Raw genomic sequence first — 24,510 nt, forward strand, 5'->3', positions numbered from 1 at the left:
ATTTTGTGAAACCCTTTGTAAATATATATCCTGACTATATTTAAAAGATATATGACTGATATATTTAAAAGTCTTTGACCCTGAATTCATTTATCCTGATTGATCAAAACTAGATAAGATGATTTGATAAAATGGTAGGTGAGAAACAGTTCAATACACTAGATAATAGTAAATAATATCATACATTCTTCATCATGGTGTGAAAATATCTCACTTTTAATTTCATGATTTTATCTCTTGACTTTAGAAATGATCTGGGTCATATCAATCTTTTCTAATGACTAAAAAATATTATTTTTAATGTTAATAAATTTGAAGATTTGACATGATATCTGTTGTGTGTTTTGTGTAAACTACATACAGTCAGCTGTTTAAACTGAAAGTTTAAAAGACAGAAAGGAAAAAATCAAAAAATCTTTTGAAAGAAATAAAAAATCCATGTTTGCATAAAGCATCAAATCTTAGTTCTGATCCATTCTTACTTACTCTTACTCCAACTTATTAACTGTTAATGAACATTGTGTAAAATATTCTAAAGTTGTTTCCATTACCAAAATGTCAAGTTACAAGCCACAATTAGCTGTTGTGACTTATTTTTCTGAGTTAACCCAGCTGTATGTATAATCTGGGAAAGATCAATGCCAAGAGGTTTGGTCAAGGACCAGCTGGTGGAAAGGATCCTTGTGAACCTTATTGTTATCCTTAGTGTTTCTCTCCTTTTTTTGTGTTTTATCTTTGTATACAATTAAAAATGATATTTTTATATTTACAGCATACAAGTAAAGGTCAAGCTATCCTAGATAAAGTATTTCTACATCTCAATATACACGAGAAAGATTATTTTGGTTTACGCTATGTGGATCAAGGGGGACAAACGGTAAGTACTGATATAATTTTATCAAAGATCTCTCTTTTTTCACACCGGAGACCATTCAGTAATTTTTTTTTATCCTGCAGTGACTCTACTTCTCATCCATGATCTGACATAATTGTTACGTAACTCATGTTCTTGGTCATTTGATATCCAATCAATCGAATGCTGCTGTTCAAAAACAATGTTTTTGGATATTCATTGCTAAGTTTTAACAGTTTTTTATACTGAAGTATGAACATGATTTTACAAAATAATAAGTAAGGAATTGTCAAATAATAAGTAAGGAATTGTCAAATAATAAGTAAGGAATTGTCAAATAATAAGTAAGGAATATTACAAGATGTAAGGAAGAAATCAAGTCCATGTGTAACACTGTATTGTTACTGTATCACTTGCTGGTAAACCTCTATAACTATGGTGTTATGTTATTCAATATTATCTCAAGTGTGCCATAAGACTTAAATAACACTGGCACACTGAGTAAAGATATGAGTCAATGATTTTATGATCTTTTAATAGTGTAAAGGTATTTTGATTGTTCTTTGATGGAATTTTAAAAACTTTAAATAATCATGATGTGTTTCTGATTCAGGATATTTGAACCCTTCAAACTCTGATGGCATAGGGTCATATTCTTCAAATTCTTTGCCATAAAAGCTGATGTGTATGTCATAGGCATTATAACATTCAAACTATATTTATTCATGATTTATTATTTGTACAGGTGCAGAAAAGTAGGACGTAAAACTCCATTCATTTCATTTCATTTACTATTTGTATATGTAACCTTACGCAAACTATGGATTCAGAAATAAGTCAAAGCTCACCATAATCTGCTACTGTTAGGTGATATCTTCTAGTTATTGACAACTAGAATGCTCAGAGATTTAGAACAAAAATTGGTGCATTGGAATCTCCCTTCAAAGCACATGCTTTCAATAATTGACTTAGTTTCGTGGTTTTGTAAGCTTACTCCTCCAATTATTAAATTTACTTCAATACTGACTTTTTTGTTAAATTCTTCAGTTATTTGAATAAGAAATATGATATATCTAGTACAGTGGAGCAGATGTTTTGTTAAATTCTTAAAAATCACAGAGTGTACAATATAATTTACTAGTTGTATTATTTACACTGTTATAAGGTGTGATTCGCTCTATCAAATTACAATACACTTGAATATAAGTATGAAGTATTTAACTGTTGTCCTGTGAAGCTAATCCATAAAAACCTTAACTAGCAATATCACTCAGTTTACTCATACTCAGGTTACTGAATTTTATTACACTTGAAAGTGTTTTAGCTTTCCTCTTAAAGAATTTTCTCTATTTCAGCATTGGTTGGATCCCAACAAATCTATTTCTAGTCAACTGAAAGGTAAACTTTTACAATATCTTGGTATCACTTATAAAATAATAGGTTAAGAATATAAGTATGAGGTATTTAACTGTTGTCCTGACTAGTTTATCCATAAAAACCTTAACTGGCGATATCAAACTATTTACTGATATGTGTTACTGAATTCTTATAGTTATAGTAATGTTTGAATAGGCAAATAGAAATAGTTTTAGGCATCATTATAGTTTGAATGGGGAACTACTAGATGGTTGTGCTGTTGGGCATCTTTGGTACAAAGTATGAATACTTGAGATTAAAGTAAGAGATAAGTGCTTCCCAATGATCATTTGTTATAAACTTAAACTCTTAAATGGTTAATAACATCTGCATATGTCCTGGATCTTGATTTTATTTATGAGATACAGTGAAACTGAAAGGCTTCTTTACAAAAACTAGCAAATCAATCAAAACTTCAAACCAAACCTTACTTTAAAAATTCATTGTGTGCCCTGCTGCACAAAGATGCTATCTTCCTCATTATCTTAGATTCTAATTGTCTAATTAGTTATCTATTATCTTATTTAATACTTGAATTAGATTTGTCTTTGATGTAGAATTAGTGAGGTTCGTTAATACACCTGCAGTTTGAATGTTTTATAAATTATAAATATGTTGCACTGAATGACTTCACTAGAATGTATTGATTTCTATTTTCATTGTCATCATGTTTTCAATCTGCAATTTATTTATAAAATATTAACTTTCATGTTATCTTTATATAGTTTTTTATTGTTCTTTTATAGGTTAGTTTTAGTGCATTTTTTAAGGCAATTGATAATGGAATATTTTCTCTTTTTTTCAACCAAACAATGTATTTTACTTGTTTGAAATATTTATCTTTTCTTTTGTCTCTGTATCAAACATATTTCTACATTTATTAGAGTTCTTTCATTTTTTCCAAAGTAGTGTGATTTCATACAGGGTACTGTGATACAAGTATTCTATGTACAGAGTTCGATATTTATGGATTTCATGATTGGAAAAATCCATGCCCAAAAATAGAATACATATTAAATTGGTTTTGTTTGTTTGTTTCTGCAATAAAGAAAAACACATAGACATTATAGGAAAGATTGGAAAACTTAGTCTTTCTATTAGGAAAGTTCTTTTAGCTAGCGGTAATATATTTGATATGTAGATCTAGATAGTAATTTGATTGCATCTTGTTTCTATTATTTTCAGCATGTTCTCTGCCCTTCACGTTTTATTTCGGGGTGAAATTCTACGCTGCAGATCCGTGTAAATTACGGGAAGAGATTACCAGGTAAAAATATACGTTTGATCTGTTAGTGTCTTGGTTCCTTTTCATTCTAAGAACTTTGCATGAAGAGTAACTTTAGATTAGGGGATTTTAACCTTTTTCTGTCTATCACCCCTTTCAGGATACTTGTTCTATTACATTGCCCCTCCCCTTAAATTCTATTATTACTATTTTGTGATAATCTCTTAGTTTTTCTTTTTCATGTCGAAGAATATAAGGTGACTGAATAGAGCAACCTAAATTATGATTGTCTAAGATTATGTTAGATTACAAAGCACCTTATTACCCTCCAAAAATACCAAACTTACCCCTTCACCCCCAGAGTGAAAGCCCCTGTTTTACATCCTTTCAATACATGATAGCAAAATTCTGCATTGATATATGGCATGTATCTGAAGCATTAAAAGCTGCACAATCTGATTTTCTTATCTGAATACTTCACTTGGTTTTCATTTTCTTTCAGAATGTAACAGCCATTTTTCTTTTCACCTTTCAGATATTTATTTTTTCTACAAGTCAAGCGAGACATCCTTCAAGGGAGATTACCAGTAACGTTTGATGAGGCCAGAGAACTTTGTGCTTACGCTGTACAATGTAAGTACTGAATAAAGGCTGTATTTTACAGGGATTATAGCTCATCTGTTTGGCCTTGTGACTTTTCTTTACTACAAATTGGTCATCAACATTTTTGATAGCAGGACATTATTCAAGACAATTTCTGGCATGTCTCTCTTTGTGACTGTCTGAAAAGAATAACTTTACCTCCCTCTCTTTTCCCATGACAAAATTTTACTTCATTCCACTATTCAACTTGTTATGTTATATTTATTATACTCTGTTTTGTGATGATATTAATCAAAATCTCAATTCCTGTGTTTTGTTATATAACTCTGTATTACATGGTTTCTATATTTCAGCGGAACTGGGAGATTATGATCCGAATAGATATACACCAGGATATATTTCCGAGTTCCGGTTCCTGCCCAATCAAACAGAAGATTTGGAAGAGGAACTGGAAATTTTACATAAACGACTAGTGTAAGTTTTTAATAGTATAGGGAATCAAAAGACGCTTGTCTTGAGTTTCAATCAAGGCATAGGCAGAGGTGGCAGCTTTTTTCAACCGATTTCCCTTGTTAGTGATTCTGAATAGGGTTTGACAGTCAAGTAAACAATGCAACTCCATACAGACTGAGCCATTGCTCTGATGGTGTGAAGATTAAGTATGTAGAATTTCAGGCTATACTTTGACTGATAGAAAGCAGAAAGGAAGTTAAATTTTTATAAATCATTAGTTTTATTTATTTAATGACCAAGAATGAATATATATTATTATAGAGGACAGGTGCCTGCTATAGCTGAATATCGTTATCTAGAGAAAGTAAAATGGTTAGAGATGTATGGTGTGGACCTTCATCCTGTATTGGTAAGTCCATCTTATAACTTCTGATTGCAGTGTTCACAGGCTCATTGTTGTTACTTGCTGTTCAATATATCACAACTTCTACGACCTTCAACTTGACCTCGTGCAAAAATAACAGAGACTTCATATGTGGTTCCTGATTTGATAATGAGCATTGAACTGGAATATAAGAATATATTAACACACGATTGTTGTTCTTGGAATTCCACTAAAACTAAGCATTTAAACGAGACATCTTTAAATTTTGATATTGTTTATTATAGGGTGAAGGAAGTTTAGAATATTTTCTAGGTTTAACACCAACTGGTATTGTTGTTTATAAAAATAAAGCTAAAATAGGCAACTATTTCTGGTAAGATTTCAACTTTATTCTCAAAGTTAATCTAAGATTTGATATCTCCCATGTGCATGTTAGTGATCCTGGATCTGAAAAAGACTGTGAGGTTTCAACAATGTTATCATTTGTATTAAATTACGAAAAGTTACAATAATTTTTTTTGTTCATATAACAAGCACTATAAAAGTAACGTGTTTCATATTTAACTTTTTCAGGCCTAGAATATCTAAAGTAACGTTTAAAGGAAAAGTATTTATAATAAAAGTGAGGGACAAGAATGTAAGTTATTCTTTGTTTATAATTTGGGTTGGATTGAGAAGATGAACAGTGGTCTAGTAGTTGTTTATAATTTGGGTTGGATTGAGAAGATGAACAGTGGTCTAGTAGTTGTTTATAATTTGGGTTGGATTGAGAAGATGAACAGTGGTCTAGTAGTTGTTTATAATTTGGGTTGGATTGGGAAGATGAACAGTGGTCTAGTAGTTGTTTATAATTTGGGTTGGATTGGGAAGATGAACAGTGGTCTAGTAGTTGTTTATAATTTGGGTTGGATTGAGAAGATGAACAGTGGCCTAGTAGTTGTTTATAATTTGGGTTGGATTGAGAAGATGAACAGTGGCCTAGTAGTTGTTTATAATTTGGGTTGGATTGAGAAGATGAACAGTGGCCTAGTAGTTGTTTATAATTTGGGTTGGATTGAGAAGATGAACAGTGGCCTAGTAGTTGTTTATAATTTGGGTTGGATTGAGAAGATGAACAGTGGCCTAGTAGTTGTTTATAATTTGGGTTGGATTGAGAAGATGAACAGTGGCCTAGTAGTTGTTTATAATTTGGGTTGGATTGAGAAGATGAATAGTGGCCTAGTAGTTGTTTATAATTTGGGTTGGATTGGGAAGATGAACAGTGGTCTAATTGTTGGTAGAATATCGTGGCTATGATTATTGGAAATTTACAGCCAGTTCGATTTCTAAGAGTTGTTTAAGTATTTCATAAAATATTTTGGTCATAATTGGATGTAAATTGGATTGATGCAGGCAAAATTAGCCTAAAAATCAGACAAACACAACACATTGTGGGAGTTCTGATATGAATTGACTTCACCACTTTCATATCATCTTTCAATTCTTGATCCTATATTTAGGTATTCTTTGTCAAATTTTCAGAATGATGATCATAGTTATGCCTTTGAATTACAAACGAAATCAGCCTGTAAACATTTATGGAAATGTTGTGTTGAACATCATGCTTTCTTTAGGTAAGACAGAACTAAGATATATTCATTCTTTGATTTATTTCTCTGTGTTATATTAACTTTGTTATGATTGTTCTACTGTTTCCTTAATTCACCTTGTTTTATTTAATATTATTTATTTTTCTGTATCACAATATACATAAAATACAGTTATAGCAAATCAACATGTCTGTCTACCATCACTATGTTAGTTAATCTTGCTTTTTACATGTAACTGATTCACTTTTCACTGTTAGATTATCTTTTGACTGTGTTTCCACTGAGAATTAAGTTGAATATGTTTTGGAAAATTTGATCTCTGGGGAAAGAAGAACCTGTGTCTTGACAACATAAGAAATTGTTCGATTGCGAAACCGAAAGAAATTGTCATATTACTCTACTTTGTGTTTCGCTATCCCACAATTCCTCCTTGTTATGAAGAAATAGCTTCTACATTACACGCCTGGATTGGTTAAAAATGCAACTGTAAAAGAAGGACGAAAGATATAAGAAAACAGACATGAAACGAAAATCCAATCGCCTATAGTACCCTCTTCTATAATATTTTTGGCATGAGAGACTAGAAGGCCGGATTTCTAGCCTGGTGCTTAAGGGCAATTTCTGACAAAGGCTAGGGGCCTGGCCTAGATGTGTGTAATAGGGTTCAGTGGAAACACAGGGTTTGTTGTATATCACTGTTATATTAACTATTTATCTATATCTCTCTCTCTCACCACATCAGACTGACACGAGTACCTGATGGTTCTAACGCTAGTAAAATATTTAATCTTGGCTCTAAACATAGGTACAGGTACGTAGCTTTCTTATTCTAGTCTACTTTCATTTTCTTAATTCATCACCATAGTATAACAGCCCTAGACCTTCAACCTTCAAACAGTATCTTACTTCTTTAAACAGTGTTTTTGATTGGTCAACTTAAAGGGACAGATTCGCCATGTGTTTGACCAGTCGTACCTTAGTCTCAGAAACAGATTTTTAAGCTGAGCTAATCAGTAATAGTGTTCATAGCTCACCTTGGAAAATCGAATACACTTAAGAGTAAAGAAAACGAAATTGTAATATATTTTCTCATATCCAAGTTATATTTTTAGTGGTAGAACAGAACGACAAGCCCAGGCTGATCAGCTAACTCAGTCTACATCTCAGAATGTTTTACGTGTTGCTAGCAGACGACAACAAAGACGCATAAATTCAGATTCCAGACTCAATGGTAAATAATTTCACTGGGGCCAACAGGGTTGTAGCTACAGGGGGGCAAGAGGGGGATGCTCTGAGAAAACGGATTACCTCCCCGAAAAAAAATCTGACAACATACCAATCTCATTACTGCAACTAAACACCATAAACCATTGCCCCTCCGTACAGTCAAGTCTGGATACTGACTTAAGGACCAATTTAATTGACTTGAATTTCACTTCTACTCAAGAAAGTTCTATAAGGGAAAATCTGTTTTGATATCTTGGCTGTGATTTTTGTGCAGGAATGAGCATGTTATTAGCCGTTAACTTCCTTGTCAAGTGAAATTTGTTCCTATTATTACTGTCCAATCATTGTGAGGGGTGCTCCAGGACTGTAATACCCTTCTTCTTGTGTGGTCTTCAGGATTCGCTCATCATTTATATCATAATCCAAGACTTTATTTCAGATACGTCAAAGCGTAAAAACAACAGTATGATAGATGGAGGACATGTTACCATGGTTATGCCACCAGAACCAGTCAGAGCGTAAGTGAACTTTGTGATTTTTGTAAACTAAACATTTCTGCATCTAATCTCTACATTAACCATATTTTTAGTATGTATAACTAGAGACAATCAGCGTAAACCTACCGAAATTGCAGTCAGTTCAATAAATTTACAAAAGTATTTTATTATAATTGATACTTGATATCCTTTCCAGACCGAGACATAGAAGTTTACCAGAGTTACAGTCAGGTGAATCACCGAGAAGTACCAGATCAGCTCCATGGGAAAACAACATAGATGGGTTAGTATTGATTAGATCTTTATTAATGGTGATTGATTAGTTCAGACCAAGGTTTGCTGTGTTTTAAAATCCTTTCTCATCAGGACAAAGTCAAAAAGTCATTTACACAAAATGCTGTTGGTATAAACAGTTAGTAAAACAAGTAAACCATGCAAAAATAATGCCCTTTACCTTCAAAGATTTTGAACTAGTTATTGCCAAGGCTCTCTGTTAGTAGTTATCTTAGATATTGCCTTACAATTGTAGAACAGAAAAACTTTATTCTCTGTAGAAAAGAATAAGTAGGATTGTTTAATTATTTAATGGATTTTGTTTATTAGTGGTCTGTATACGTCTGGTAAAGAGTCTCCGATATCAGCTCGTAGTGATAAGATGTTATTTCCCAGACATAATAGAGCTGTATCGGGGAGTGACAGTGAGAGTGGAGTCAGTAATCGTAGAAGGTGAGGTTTTATCAATTTTGAAATACAAAATTACTGTATGTTATTTAATGCAACCTTTAACCATTGATATATTCTTTTTGAAGTTTGTGATCTCTTAGTTTGATATTTCATTTGAAAAGTTTTTATTGTGAAGTTTTCTAAGGACTATAGTGGTTAATTCTAGTAGGATATTTTAGATTTATATTATATATTTCAGATATTTTCCTGCCAGTAGAAAAGGTTCTGATGGAGAAAGTGATGCCTCTACTACTAGACGTAGAAGGTAAAATATTGATTGAAATATTACTACTTTTTCCCTCTTAGACTAGCACAAATAGTAAAAAGGTCCAAAGATGAGAATAGGACATAAATTGATCCTTTGAGACTGGGACATAAATTGATCCTTTGAGACTGGGACATAAATTGATCCTCTGAGACTAGGACATAAATTGATCCTCTGAGACCAGTACGTAAATTGATCCTTTGAGACTGGGACATAAATTGATCCTCTGAGACTAGGACATAAATTGATCCTTTGAGACTGGGACATAAATTGATCCTCTGAGACTAGGACATAAATTGATCCTCTGAGACCAGGACGTAAATTGATCCTCTGAGACCAGGACGTAAATTGATCCTCTGAGACTACAACATAAATTGATCCTATGAGACTAGGACATAAATTAATCCTATTTATATTTGTAGACGTGGTGAAGGGTTAGATAGTGGTAGTGAATCAGATATATCATATCGATATGCTCTACAGAACAGACGTAATAGAAACCATAATGATATAGATCTACAGAACGGTCATAGTGATCTTCCACCCATGTAAGTTATAGATTTTTCAACACTGGTAAAAAGAATTGGAGCTCCAAAGGTTCTTGAGCTCAGATTCTCTTATGGTCATTGATGCTATAGTTGATACAGCTGCTTGGTCCAAATGTATGTGGGCCATGGATTTAGTGTGTATGTTAAGCGAAATAATCTGCTCTGTACTGCTTAAGAAGCCCATAAAACTTCATTTGGCTTTTAATTAACTCGTTAAAGTACAGGATTAATATGTTATTTTTTGTTTCAGGTTGTTTCCCTTTGCTGACAATCGTAAAAATGGATCCATTCCCTCATTACATTCAGCTCCTGGGGGTGATGCTAAACAACGCAGACGGAGAAGGTAAGCACACAAAATCAAGAACCTAGGCCAGTGTACTTACAGTGAGGTCCTGATTCCAATTGATTGGATAACATTTGTAATGAAGCTCAACAACTTCTGTTTGCATTTTATCAGGGGCAAATTTTCCTCATTGTAGATTGCATTTATATAATCCTAATTTGACAAGTGAATGCACGCTTTGATTGAAGATCAAAACATGTATGAAAACTATTGTTATTTTATATTATATATGAGTTTTATCTAGATGTTATAGTTTAAACTCTTTCTATAATATTGTCGTTTATTTATTGTTTAAAATATTGAATATTTTTTAGGAGAAGTAAATCACCAGGTAATAAACGACCACCTGAAGAACTTAAACAACATTTCGAGTAAGTACTTACAGACTTTCATTTTTAAGACTAAAACAATACTCAGTATGACTGATATTTGATCCATAAAAAAGACATTGGTTGTGAAAATTTGGGTTAAAATTCAAGTTTACACAGTTTTAGACCTCTTTAATCTGCTCTTTGACGTTGTGACAGGTATTGTTAAGGTGGCAGGACCATTTTATCCAATGTTTCTGCATATTTTTTGATATTTTTGAACCCTGATATACTTCTGTATTATAGATATGATTTAGTAGAAACGGAAGGAATGACAGAAGATCAACTTAAAGATATAGCTTTTGTTTCTGTAGAGTAAGTAAAAACAGAGAGAAAAAAACAGTCATTTTTACAAAAATAAAAACTACCGCCTGGTCCTCTTCCCAATTTTTCCAGAAATAAAAATATTCAAATTCCAACAGGTACTCTTGGGGTGCAGACAAATCAGGATGAGCTAGTATCAGGGGTTCAGAGACAATTTTATCCATGTGTTTTTATTTCAGAACAAAAGCTCAACCATTCCGAGTAAAATTATCTCCCAGAACTCGGCAGAAAGCTAAAGTTAACAAACATAAAAGTTTTGGGTAAGTTTTGACTTTCAGTATTGTTTTCTAGAAAAAAATATTTGGAACTGCAGTTTTGATGTTTGTTTGACATTATCTGGTTTTTAATGAGTCCTAAAGCCATTCCTTTGCCTGTGCCTACAAGGATCTTCAATTTTTTTGACAAACCATTCCATTTAGAATCTGGAATTTTGAAATGAACTAATTTGTTTCATCTTTTTTAGTGATACTGACCGACATTCCAGCAACAATCGTGATTTTCCACCTCCCGTTGACAACAGACATTCTAACCAATCAGAATTTAGGACACAAAGTCACACAGGATTACCCAATCAAAATCCTGATAATAATTTACCTCCAAGTGGTTCAAATAGTTATAGTAACAATTACCGTGATGGTCGTCCTCCGTCTAGTTATAACCGAGGGCAACACGTATCACGCAGGAATATTGAACGTGAAAATAGTGCTAGCAGTGATATAAGGCGTAATGTCTCGCAACAAAATAGTTCCTCAAATGTAAATAGAAGAGACGTTCAGCGTCATGGTGACAGAAATATGCGGGATAGTTCATATCAAGACAATTTCGACCAATCACAATCCAGGTCTAGAGACAGTGCCAACAGAAATTCTTATTTAAGTGAAAATCAAATGGAAAATTTAGAAACATCCCAGCATTCTAATTATTCTAAGCAATCAGTGAGAGACAGTCGCTATGGTAACTCGCGTCAAAATATACCAGATAGTTTCTATAGTAATAATTCAGACAATCGTCATGGTAATCCTAATATGTCACGAAATTCCTCGTATAATACAGACAAATATAACACAGTTCAGAATAACTCTAATCCTGAGAGGAGTAGATCACGAACTGGGAATCCAGATCAAAGTAATCGGCTATCTAAGGGAGATAATTTTCAATCCCCAGATTATGCTGTACCTGATAGGTAAATAATAATATTATTATTATTGTTCTTTAGTCACAATTTAATTACTTTACCATCTCAAGGGCAATTTTTTTAAAGACTGAAATTAAATCCTGATTTTGTGGGAAAAAAAGAAAAGTGATTTAAAATCACCAGTTACCAATTTGATGAAACAAACATTGGCTTTTATGTTGTATAATTTCTAACAGGTTAGAATTTTCACTGCAAAAGAATTTTTTTTCTAAAACTAGACATTAATATTTGTTGTAGGTCTCATGTGAGAAGTTCCAGTCAATTAGCTCAACCACAACCACAATCCATCAATAGTCGACAGAGACCACAGGTATATAGATATAGATTCTTTCTTTCATTTTTAACAGAGGTTAATCTTGTATATTTTTTGGTGTTTTGATGTTGTTAAAGGGGACTGGTAGTTTACTTTGGTTGCTGCAGAAACCTTGCACTTGATGTTCTTGATTAGTGGAATATATTATAACCTGAACGAACCACGGACTCTGGATCTCCAGTTTATTATACTAAAATAGTGACTAACTAATATAGGTGTGTCTGCATGTACATACATTGGGCAAATCTGATTGTAATGTGCAGGATTTTAAATATATTTTTGTGTATTTATTAGAATGCTGCAATATTTATTTCTGTCAAATAATGATCAATGTTTTGTGGAAATCCAGTGCATCATACAGTTTGCACGTGCATGCGCTTTGTGACCTAATTCCTAATTTTATTTATATTTCAGTCTGCTATGTATAACAGTTACCCCCGTAATTCTGGGAACTCTGGGAATAATAACTATACCCCCCACAACAATGTTTCCCCTCGCCACGCCCGATATACCTCCCCACCCTCAAACTTCAATAATAATAATAATAATAATAGTCAAACTAACTTCAATCAACCTGACAGGTAATTATTCGTTTCATCTTTTTTTTTTCACGATAAATTTCTTCAGCGTGTTTTATACTGTATATTGTTTTTCTTCCAAATCTGTCCCTTTAAACACCAATTTTCTGGATAATCATTATTCTTTTATTTATTCATCGTTTTTTGTATTGAATACTTGTGCAGTGAATGAATTAATTACAGAAGTGTAATATAAGATATTTTCTGCAGAATCCTTATTTTTCTTGTTTCTTGTTGAACTAATGCATTCTATGGTTTGATTAAGCAGATGAAGATGAAACATGTGTATTGACCAGAATTTTTTGGGAAATTTTATGTTGTGGGCTGAACTCTTCTCCTTTCTCCCCTTGCTGTGTTAGTGTGTTCAATATATATCAGATACTTGTTACCAGATACATTGTTATTTAAAATTCTACAAATTTTGAGATTTTAAGAAAATATGATTTATCTATGTGAATCACAATTTAATTATAAACCAGATTTCTTACCTCTTAAAGTGACCATCAAATTTAAATTCTAAAACTTAGGACTCTGTTATATAGTTATGACACCAGGTAAGTCCACTGATGAATATATTCTGTTACTGACCAAGTTTTAGAATTGAGATTTTGTGTTCAATTTAAGAGATAGTATTCAGTCATGGGATACTTAGAAAGTTACAATATTTATAGCAGCAAATCTCTAAATACTTAACCGCTTGTGTGCTTCTATACCTATGCCATGCAGCCCTCGATACTGTCTATTGAAACTGTAGATACCTTCCTTTCTATTCAGATATTACAAGCATCCTGTGAATCGATCCTCCTATCCGAATAGTTACAACCATCATAAACCACGGTAGTTCTATCATTTTATCATTAGAGTACATCTTATCAGTGGTTTTCAAACTTGGGTGTAATAATAGAACAGAAAAAACCTAAAATGTTTTCAAATGAACTCTTCTTGAAGACAGTTTTGAATTTAAAGTCATTGGCTTGGTTTGAATGAAATTCTCTAATATATGGAAATCCAATGACATTCAATAAGTCATTTCTTTCAATATACCGGCAGACCCAGTGGTAAGTGGGTACAGATAATCTAAGAGTACTCTGTGTCAAGGCCAAGGACCACCTACCGGTAGTAGAAAGAATCCTCTAGTCCCCAGTTCCCAACCTAGGATTGTATCAACCCTGTGGTGTGGGACTTAGGGTGTCAGGGGTGTGGCCAACTGGTGTAGGAGAAGAATTTGTTTTGAATTGAGAGATCACCTCACATCAACACAATGTCATGCTGAAAATGTGGATGAAACAAATTTTTGGGGGAGTGAAAGGTCCAGGTGATTGCTCCAGGGGTGTGAAGGCTGAGAACCACTGCTCTAGTCCTCTAGAACTTTTGAAGAGTTGGATCACACTATTGTGGGTAACTAAACGTCACCAGGCCCCAGTTTGAAAACTACTGTCGTATATCACTATATCACAGCTTTTAAACATAATTGATATATATTTATAATTTGGTGGTAGATATTTTTATTATGCACTGGTAGCAGGATATCTTTTAAAGGTTTTTGGACTATGTGTTACTTTGAAATTGAAATTTTAGCTGTAAAATTTACTTGTGGAAGTGTGTTTGGTGGGGGTAGTATACGTGAAGTCTCTGCACACATTATTTTATTTTTGTAACTTATTATCACTTATGTGTTTGTTTTGTATGCTTGTGTGATACAAAATTAACTAATAGCTTCTTGTGTTTGTTTAGCACATGCATAGTAATATTCTTCCTTCATTTATATTGAATGATTGACGAATGATCACAAATGATGCAGACTTTTTGAGAAGTTTCAAAACCTTTTAACCAATATATTTTGACCACAGGCCTTTTATACCCTGTGAATGCACCATATATTTTTTCTCAACTATTGATGTGTGCACATGTTTTAGTCCAGTTTGAGATTAGTTACTATTCAACAGAAGGCACGGGGTTAGACATTTTCCAATTTGAGTAAAGTCTGGTTTTGAAACCTGGTCATATACAGTAGTTTGAAAGTATAATGACTATTTATTTTCAGCCCTAATCCTGGTAGCAGTATAGGCAGGGAGTCAGGAAGGGTTCTCAGTAATGGTAAAATAAACAACACAGATTATATAGGTCAAGGTCGTTCACCTGCTGTCCCCTATAGACAGGTAAATATTATTTCTCTTTTACGAACTGACCCTAATAGACAAGTAAATATTCCTTCTCTTTCACCTATTGTCTCTTATAGACAGGTAAATATCACAGCTCTTTCATCTACTGTCCCATATAGACAGGTAAACATGACTTATCTTTCCTCTTCTGTCCCTTGTATTACTGCTCTTTCACAAATTTTCGTTATAGACAGGTAATTAATTTTCTCCTACACATATTGTCTCTTATAGACAGGGAAATATTACTTCTCTTTCACGTCCCTTATAGACAGGTAAATATTACTTCTCTCATCTATGGTCTGTTAAAGACAGGTAAATTTTACTTCTTTCACCTATTGTCTCTTATAGACAGGTAAATATTACTTCTCTTTTACATAATATACCTTATAGGCAGGTTAATTTTACTCCTCTCTCATCCATGGTCTCTAATAGACAGGTAAATATTACTTCTCTGCTTGCTGTCCTTTATAGGCAGGTAATTATTACTTCTCTTTCACCTATCTCTTATAGGCAGGTTAATATTACTTCTCTCTCACCTACTGACCCTTATAAACAGGTAAATATTACTTATCTTTTACCTACTGTCTCTTATTGACAAAAATTACTTCTTTTTTACTTGCTGTCCTTTATATGCAGGTAATTATTACTTCTGATTCACTATTTTTGTAAATTATTCATGGTAAGTTGACTGGATTCTCTTACACTAAGATTGGGACATGACTGGTAAAATTGACTGGTATAATCAACAATCCTTCTGTCTATTTTGGATGAAAAGCCTTCCTTTGGCTGGTACAATTGAAATTATTGTGAACTTGTGATAATGTGCCTTCTTGTGAGAACATGATTGACTGTCATTCATGTCACAGTGACCTACCCTTTTTCGATTTATTGTACCTCTCGTATAAAGTCGATTCCAGCTAGATCGACATTGATATGTTCCGATTTTTCTGGTTTTTAAGAGAAATTTTGAAAAATGAAAATGACCCCGACGTGATTTGAACACGCAACCTTCTGATCTGGAGTCAGACGCGCTACCGTTGCGCCACGGAGTCATGATGGTAGAGCTTTGTTTGATTGAATTAAATAATGTCGGCTTGTTTGAAGTGTAGCTATTAATAGACCTGTAATGGTCCTCACTGTGATATACCGTTACACGTCTCAATAGTATATCAGCATTTTTGTGTGATATACTCTTATGACTTCATATAGCCTTTTAAGCTTATATTAAACAATTCAAATGAATGTATTTTGAATTGGTTTGTGCTTACTTGAAATTGCAGGCTGTTGATTTGTTGACATTTGCCAGGCCTGTCTAATAGTTGTGCTAAATGACTGACTGTCAAGCTGGTTAATAGGTCATGAGTCCTTCAGAGGTTTATATTTTAGTAGCTTTCCTTTCTATTTATTTTTATTTTGCTGAATTGATATTTGCCAGTCATGTCTGAATTGATTTTGAAATGACTACATGTGGGTCATTAGAACATGCAAATGAGAGACAGAGAAATGAATTTGGGCCTCAGGGATATGATACACATGTATATTTGCCAGTCATGTTTGAGTTGATCTTCCAAATGATTAGGGAGCATATTAATTATCTTATTCGTGTAGGCCCAATATTTGCCAATCATGTATGACTTCTATAACTGCTTTCAAAAAGTGTTATTACTTACCTATTTGCTTTGTCAGGGATATTTTGTATGATTGCTGTAAAGGTGGGTATTGTTGGCAATTTTTGACTACCAAGACATCCTTGAGTCCTCCCTTTCAGCATCCACGATACCAGACTGCTTGCTGCATCACATTTACTCTTATAATTCCAGGTGAACCATCCAGGGACGCCGCCACGAAATCCAGGAACTTCTCCAAGAAATCCCAGCACCCCACCACGTCATGGAGGTAATCAGCCCCCTAATAACATGGCGTCCCCAGCCGCCAGTGACCAGTCTGTTAATAGAAGTATTGGAAGTAGTGTCAACTCGGAAGTCATGGCTCATATGATGAGAGCATCTCGATTTAATTCTGATCTGTGTACTGAATTGTGATGCTGATAAAAACTAGGATAAATTTCTAATTAAGTAATGGCCAAGTTTATTTTCGATTGAGTCCTTAAAACTGATATTGAGCTTGTTAGGGGCATTTTTGACTAATTATTATTTTCAAATAATTGAATTAAGTGTCCTCACCCCAGAACCACATCTAAAAAAATTATAGGATAAAAATTAGTCAAATTTATCAAGTTTGTAATTTATCATCATATCGTATAATAAATACAGGTTTTGACATGGTCTCTCCCGAGGAAGTATTTCGAATGGGGGTGTGGTTTAGAGACGATAGTTATTTATACTCTGACAAAAATAGATAGCAAGATTTCTGTGAATAAACAAGACCTTTTTTCCTAATTTTTTTAAATTCCTGCATTTTATACTAAAATGAGTTATGATTGAGAGATTTGACTGTTATTTATTTTATTATAAAGTGGTATTAATATGATATTATGAGCTAGAACAAATATTTTTATTTATATCAACTGTGTGTTCGCGTTATAATCCAGCAAATATATTAAATAATAAATACTTGTATTGTTTAAAGGTGCCCCACCCCCTCACACCATAGTTACGTATGGTTGCTAATAGTAGTCATGAGTTCTGAACACAACTCACAACTCAGTAGCATAAGAGTTGCATTCGAAATTTATGACTGCTAGCCTTATTAGTAACCAAAGGCAACTGGTGATTGCTATGATGTTAGGTCACCTTTATGCATAATATTTTTGATAAGAATCATGCCTCTTTGCTTTTGTGAGTGAATGTGAAATTTTATTGAATGATCCTAACTTATTACACTTAGCCCCATGATCGTGTATAATTTTTTATGCAATGATTATGATAGTTACAAATTTTTATAAGCACCATAAGATTGTTTAACTTACAAATTTTTATACCATTTTTAAAATTTACAATTGTTGAAGATTTTTTCATAATATTTTATTTGAGAAACATAATATATTTTCTGCATATATATCTCATCTTGCGTTCAGTTTTCTGCTTTTATTAAGTAAACAATTATTTCTCCAGAAGTCAAAAATAGAGATGACATACCAAGATGCGAAACTCATAGTTAGACACAGAGCACTATTCTCCATTCCTAAAATTACAGTTGACCACCGGACATTTGAGCAGCTCTGCTGGTCATGTCTGGCAAATAGATCCAAATTAACAGCCCTGCTGAATATATTTAAGAAATATGCTAGGAGACAATTTAGTTTTGCTTAAAAATAAGACATATATTAGCTTATATAACCATTCACAGCCTTTGATAGAACAACTGTAACCATTATGACTTATTGCATATAGCCATTTTGTCAAGGCCTCTATGCTAGCATACAATCCAATCAAATTGTTGCATTTACTAACTTCCGTAACACACGAAATGTGGCTAATGATGTCATGGTAATTGATGTAGATCGTAATAGCTTGATATTGTGAAGTTGTGTACTTAATGATTTTAATAATAGTTTTGTTATTAAGGTGTATATATTTTAATAAATATTTTGTTAATTTTTTAAGAAATATACGAAGATGTACTAATCAGATGCTACCAGAATGGCAATAAAACTAATAATCACTTCAACGTCTTTTGATTTAGTTTTTATCAAAACTTTTCTTTGTCAAAACTTTTCTTTGTCCAAACTTTGTGATTGTTATAGATCAGATATTCAGATTTGGGTGGTATACATCAGATGCAAGTTTTATAAAAAGAGTTCCTTATAGTGATTTTACAGTTTAAGTGATATGGTATCCATTTCTCAACTGAATTAGGAATGAATTAAGAATGCACAATTAGTCTAAAGAATAGTCTAAACAACCCTCTCAGCCTTAGAGTTAATAGATAAATCTGTTATAAATATTACATTAATCCTCCTTTCATAGTAAAATTGAGTACAATAATTCATAATGACAAAAACTATTGAGCTTAATATTATACACACTTAAACAAACTTGAACAGAACAAGCAGAAAAATTCATAACAAAAATCATCTGATTACAAAATTACAATACAGCAAAAATTGTAATCTGAATCAAATCAAGGGTAAAGGGGCCGTCATATTATAGCGTTCACCAGTTGCCAATAATGAAAGTGGCCATGAATATTGAGCGCAATTCACAACTCAGTAACATGAGAGTTGCATTCAATACTTATGACGAATATCCTTTTTCGCAACTGGTGGTTGCTATAAAGTGACGGTCACATTGGTACCATAAACCAATTATACCAAATTAAAATTCTCAAGTTTCAAGGGCTCTCATTTTCCACCTTGACCTCATTCACTGGAGCACGACGAGATCTAATAAAAGCCATTCCATGTACACGCATGTGATTTTTCAAAAGATTCAGATTTTCAAATTCTTTGTAACAGACGCGACATTCAAGTTCACCAACTGGTCCTTCCTTTGCACGCTGGGTTTCGATTGGCACAATGTCTTTAATAATATTCTTACGCGGACTGACAGCCACATCTAATTCCTCATCTTCGCTGTCAGGAGGTAGTTCCTCAGGTTCTTTGATACCCTTTTCCTTAATGTATTCATCCGCGTTACGAATTTTATGCACCATGAAAAGATGTTTTTTGAGCGACGGTAAAACACTGAAACACAAACCACATTCTGGACATTGATTGGCTTCCACAGTTTTATGACTTTCAATATGTTTACAAAATTCTACTGAATCTTCAGTCGAGAAGGAGCATTTAACACACGCATAGAGTCCACTTCCTTCTTTACGCAGACGTTTCACGGGGAGCGTCTCCTGTTCTGCGTCAGCCTCTGTGTCAGATGCAAGCTGTCGTTTTGTAGCATCTTTCCGTCGATTTTCACGTCCAATATTTACAAATCGTTGCACACGTTGTTTGGCAATTCTGTGTTTGAAAATCAAATGTTTTTCTAGAAAAACAGCAGTATTGAAGTGTCTTTTAATGCCTTTTTGTTTACAAGGATAACAGATGTATCCTGGTTTGTCTCCAACATGCGTAGCTTGACAATGACGATCAAGTTTTTGTTGTGAATCATACGTCAAACCACACAAATGACAAGGGAAAGAACTATGTTCTGTTTTGTTATGTTCCACAAGTTTAGATTCAGAATCGAACTCAAGGCGACATATTTCGCATGTACTATTCTCAGGAGGAGGGGTAGGTTTTTGGACAGGTACAGAAGTGGATGTTGCTTTTCTAGATGTTCCTTTTCCAGGTGGTGGCCCTAAAGTTACCCTTATCACAGGAGATGTCTTTGGTGAAATTTTACGCAAAGGTTTTGGCACAATGTTAGTTTTTTCTTTGGACTTGTCGATTTTTTCCAAACTCTTCACTACAACTGTCGTAGATTTTTCACAGACATGTTTCTTGAACAAATCTGGACTTTCAAACATAATTTTACAAATGTTACAGAAATAAAATTCAGAGTTGACATGTTCATGCACTCTGAGTTGATGACTCAGCATTTTTGGATATGAGGTGAACTTTTCATTGCAAGCAGAGCAACGTAATGGCCAAGTTTTGGTTCGATGGTTTTCTCTCATGTGAGTGATTAAATAATCTTTCGACGAGAAGACAGCTTCGTTGTTCTCAGAACATTCAGTACACTTGTAGCAAAACGTTGCATTGCGTTTTATTTCCGTTATATGAGTTTGCATGTGTTCCGATACTACATGAAGAAGATTCATAGCCTTGTGGGAATACCATTGTGTGCCCCTTTCTTCACAAATTTTGCAATAAAAGATGGAATCACCTTTCCTGTCCTGATTTAGGTACGTTGGTAGTGATTTTGTTACCGTTTCATGAAATGTTGTGGTCTCGCCAATGTGAATGGTCTTCATGTGCTTGATCAAAGGTGCCAATAAATGACTCTTGTAGCCACAGTCGATTCCACGTAAAGAGCAGCATTGTAGAAAACACGAACGACTAAAGTGAAGACAGACATTTTTAATATGTTCACGAAATTCCTGAAATTCAGAAAATGAATCACCACATTCAGGGCAAGTATGTGGCACCTTCATTGAATGGTATCGTTTGTGAGCTTCCAAAGAACATTTTTTTGGTAGTACCATATTACAAGTATGGCAAACATAATTAAAGGAGCAAACTAGCTCCTTTTGACCAAAATGGTCTGCCAATGCATCCTTGCTCACAAATCCTGTATTACATTCATGGCACAGAATTGGATTTTCAGGGATAGGAATGGTCTGAAAGGGTTCAAATGTTCTTTCTAAAGATTCCAAAACCTTGTCTCTAGGTGGCATGTTGATAGTCAAAATGTCTGCCTTCACTTGAATGGCAGGATTTTTGGAAGCAGCTTGAGCTTTGTTATGCATTCTGATGTGACCCAAAAACGCACATTTGTTGTAAAAAGTACATATTGTCTTGCATAAAGGACACTGGTATTCAATCAGCAGACTCACACGCTCTGTGTGCATATCCATAGTATCTTTTGACATAAAACTATCACCACACTCAAGGCAGGTGGCTGGAGAATAATTCAACAAGTAGCCCTTGAATTCTGGAGGTAACGGCTCAGCCTTGTGACTCCCAATTTTATGCTTTCGCTGCATCAACTGAGTAATGCTGGCGACATTGAAGGACTTGGTGTTTGGCTTGTTTATTACAGTTGGTGGTTTATTCACTGGAGGATTTGGCTGACGGGCTGATTTGATGTAATGTCCCACGGGTAAATTAATGATCCTTGGAAAAATGTTAGTTGCTTTGATTGGAGGTCTTTTTGGTCGGACTGGCCGTCTTTCAGGTACTGGCAAACGTCTGTATTGTTGTGACATCTCCATGGGTCTTACTGGAAATTTCTGTTTTGCCATTTTATATGCAACTTTAGACTTGCTGTCAATTGCTGATGAGGTCACTGTTGTTTGTGATGTCACCTGCGTTGCTTTGACAACACCATGACTTCCATTGGACACATGACCTTCAACTTTGTCTGTTCTTGAAGAATTTTGTGAAGTAACCAATGATACTGATTTTGGAATCATGGCTGCTTCGTATCTTTCATCAATTGGTTCCGATTTGATTTTCACTGGAAAAACCACCTTCAGTTCAGTATTTCTGGAGGTTTCAGGCACCTTGGTTACAGGAACAGGATTAGAATGTGTGCTGGGAACCGGAACAGATTGAATTTCATCTGGATCGATGTCGTCATTATCATCATCATTTTCACTCTGTGTGATTTCTCTCTCGGCATCATTCTCCCCTTTTCCCATTCTCTCAAATTCTTCAGGGGTGATGTGCTGGACACCACTTAAGCTAATAATTGGACCAATGTCACTATTATCTGGCTCTTCTTCATGGGTGTCCATATTTGTAGATGTCAGTCCGTCCATTTCAACTTCTGCAAATCCATGAATGTTGTCTTCTATTAGATTCTCAGAAGAGGTGCTATGCTTTTCAATTTCTGGTGATTTTGTTTCTAGAATGCTCCTCACTGTTGATAGAGCATTGGTATTTTGATTTTCACCATTTTCCACTTCCTGTTCTGACCTCTGATTCAGATTAGAGTTATCTTCCTTAGTTGATAAGCTGTCTTCTGCATCTTGTGATGATTTTTGAGTGTCTGTAGACATGATAGCACTGGAAGCATCATTCGATAAATCTTCAGACAAACTTGCATCTTTTTCAAAACTTTCATCAGCAGATACCTCCACTTCATTCATCTCTGCTACATTCGGCTCCATTTTTTCTGGGCATGTTTCAGAATCTGATTGTGTCTTGTAGTCAAGGACTAGACGATCGCAATCAGAATCGCTTTCAGTTGATGGAAAATTAATTCCAAAATTATTTTCCATTATTTTTGGTTGATTTTCTTTGATTCCTGTGTCTTCAATTCCCTCCATTTTTTCAATCTGATCATAAATTTTGCTTTTATAGTCTTCTTTGGCTGCTTTGTTTTCACTAGCACCATCTTTGAGATCGGAAAGTTGACCTTCAACCGAATCTGACACACAATGCCCTTGTTCCTGATCTCCAGAGCTATGTATTGCTGCATTGGCACCAGTCTTAGAATGTTGATCCTCTACAGAAATGACATCTGCATCTCCCCCATCCTGAATATCAGAGCTACTTGAAATGTCCAAATTGGAACCAGTTTTCGCATGTTGATCTTCCAAAGTAATGGGGTCTCCATCATCTTGACTTTGGTCTTCAGAGCAGGAAGTAACGTGTGAAGTCGATTTCAACTGTGTACCCTGATCAATCATAGTATCTCTGTCTTTTCCCTCCTTTCTATCCAATGTCAAAATTTCAGAGTTCTGACTGGAAATGGCTTCAGATGTAAAAGTACTTAGCGAAAATGGATCAGTATTTTGCGAGGATCTTAAATCAGAATCTTCCATTAAAATTTCTGAATTTTGAGAATTTGTAACATCAGTGTTAATAGTTGCTTCAGAAGTAAGTGACGCATTTTGTGAAAGATTCGAATTTTCCGATCCAGAAACGTCTAATTGAAGATTCAAGGATTCTGTAGACAAAATAGAAATATTTTGCGAGTCTGGTGGACTCTGAGCGGAACTCATTTGAGACGTGTTCAATGAAACAGCATTAGAGTCAGTAATGTTGTCTTGGGATGTTTCCGAAGGACTTCCCGACATTCCGTCAAAATCACTGTCTCCAGATTCCTCATCTAGATTTATTATCGTAGAATCATCTTGTAAGAAACTATCATCCAGCCCATCCTCTTCTTCCATTTTCACCTGCCTGGTCAATCTTGACTACCAGACTTGACAATCTTGACCACTAGTCTTGACAATTGTTTCTCTGGTTTATAATATACCTTATATCTTGATAATCTCATCTACTTTCTACATAACTGTCTTTCTCTGAAATATAGGTAAGTTACATTGCAAATAAAGTATACCATAAAATTGAGTTGTTATTTAATGTGCTCTCTACCCATAAAATGTTTCTTAAGGCCTATTTTACATCTAGTTCACACCTTTTTTTGCATTTATATATATGCATGCATTTGACGGCAACAAAAGGTTATCTTTATCAACTGGATTATTATGATCAAGCCCTATGTATGGGATATGGCAAAGGGGACATAACCTGTGTTTCTGTTAGTAAATCAATACTGTAGCCTATATACTATTATAAATATATCAAATAAATATTATTAGCCACATAGACTCTCATAAATGATAGGCCAAGTTGACTATCCCAGTCACAGAAATACATCAGGTGTTATTGAAAAGGTCTATTTGTGCATGCCAAGCCAATGATATATGAAACAAAATAAATCATGTTGCAGCTTAAAGAGCCAATGTGCCATTTTCAGGGGTTGATTTTGGTCTTAAATATATGTAAATAGTCTTCAGAAGTTCTAGAAATGTACGAACCTACCAAATTCTAGTATTCTTGAAACAATAATAGCTGTTATCCTAATATCTCT

The 24,510-nt window shown here is 34.2% G+C and overlaps 3 protein-coding genes across 3 annotated transcripts; 2 read left to right on the forward strand and 1 right to left on the reverse strand.

The window, feature by feature from the left end:
- Nucleotides 1–751: 751 nt before the first annotated feature.
- LOTGIDRAFT_112227 (hypothetical protein) lies at nt 752–7,763 on the forward strand (the record flags this gene model as incomplete). The annotated part of the gene is made up of 11 exons (XM_009050519.1): nt 752–877; nt 2,209–2,251; nt 3,455–3,536; nt 4,030–4,127; nt 4,451–4,571; nt 4,872–4,959; nt 5,220–5,308; nt 5,509–5,572; nt 6,457–6,548; nt 7,267–7,335; nt 7,637–7,763. 11 exons carry the CDS (start codon nt 752–754, stop codon nt 7,761–7,763), a joined length of 999 nt encoding a protein of 332 aa, XP_009048767.1.
- Nucleotides 7,764–11,613: 3,850 nt separating this feature from the next.
- Nucleotides 11,614–12,006, forward strand: LOTGIDRAFT_112298 (hypothetical protein; the record flags this gene model as incomplete). Its single annotated transcript, XM_009050520.1, has 1 exon — nt 11,614–12,006. The coding sequence occupies one exon, from the start codon at nt 11,614–11,616 to the stop codon at nt 12,004–12,006; it is 393 nt and encodes a 130-aa protein (XP_009048768.1).
- A 6,866-nt stretch (nt 12,007–18,872) lies between these two features.
- On the reverse strand, nt 18,873–21,331 carry LOTGIDRAFT_186390 (hypothetical protein). Its single transcript, XM_009050521.1, has 3 exons — nt 21,058–21,331; nt 20,583–20,766; nt 18,873–20,294 (listed from the first exon to the last, which is right to left on the reverse strand). The coding sequence occupies exons 1-3, from the start codon at nt 21,167–21,169 to the stop codon at nt 19,361–19,363; spliced, it is 1,230 nt and encodes a 409-aa protein (XP_009048769.1). The 5' UTR covers nt 21,170–21,331; the 3' UTR covers nt 18,873–19,360.
- Between the last annotated feature and the right edge of the window lie 3,179 nt (nt 21,332–24,510).

This window comes from Lottia gigantea (genome assembly GCF_000327385.1).
Source record: "Lottia gigantea unplaced genomic scaffold LOTGIsca_15, whole genome shotgun sequence".
Lineage (NCBI taxonomy): Eukaryota > Metazoa > Mollusca > Gastropoda > Lottiidae > Lottia > Lottia gigantea.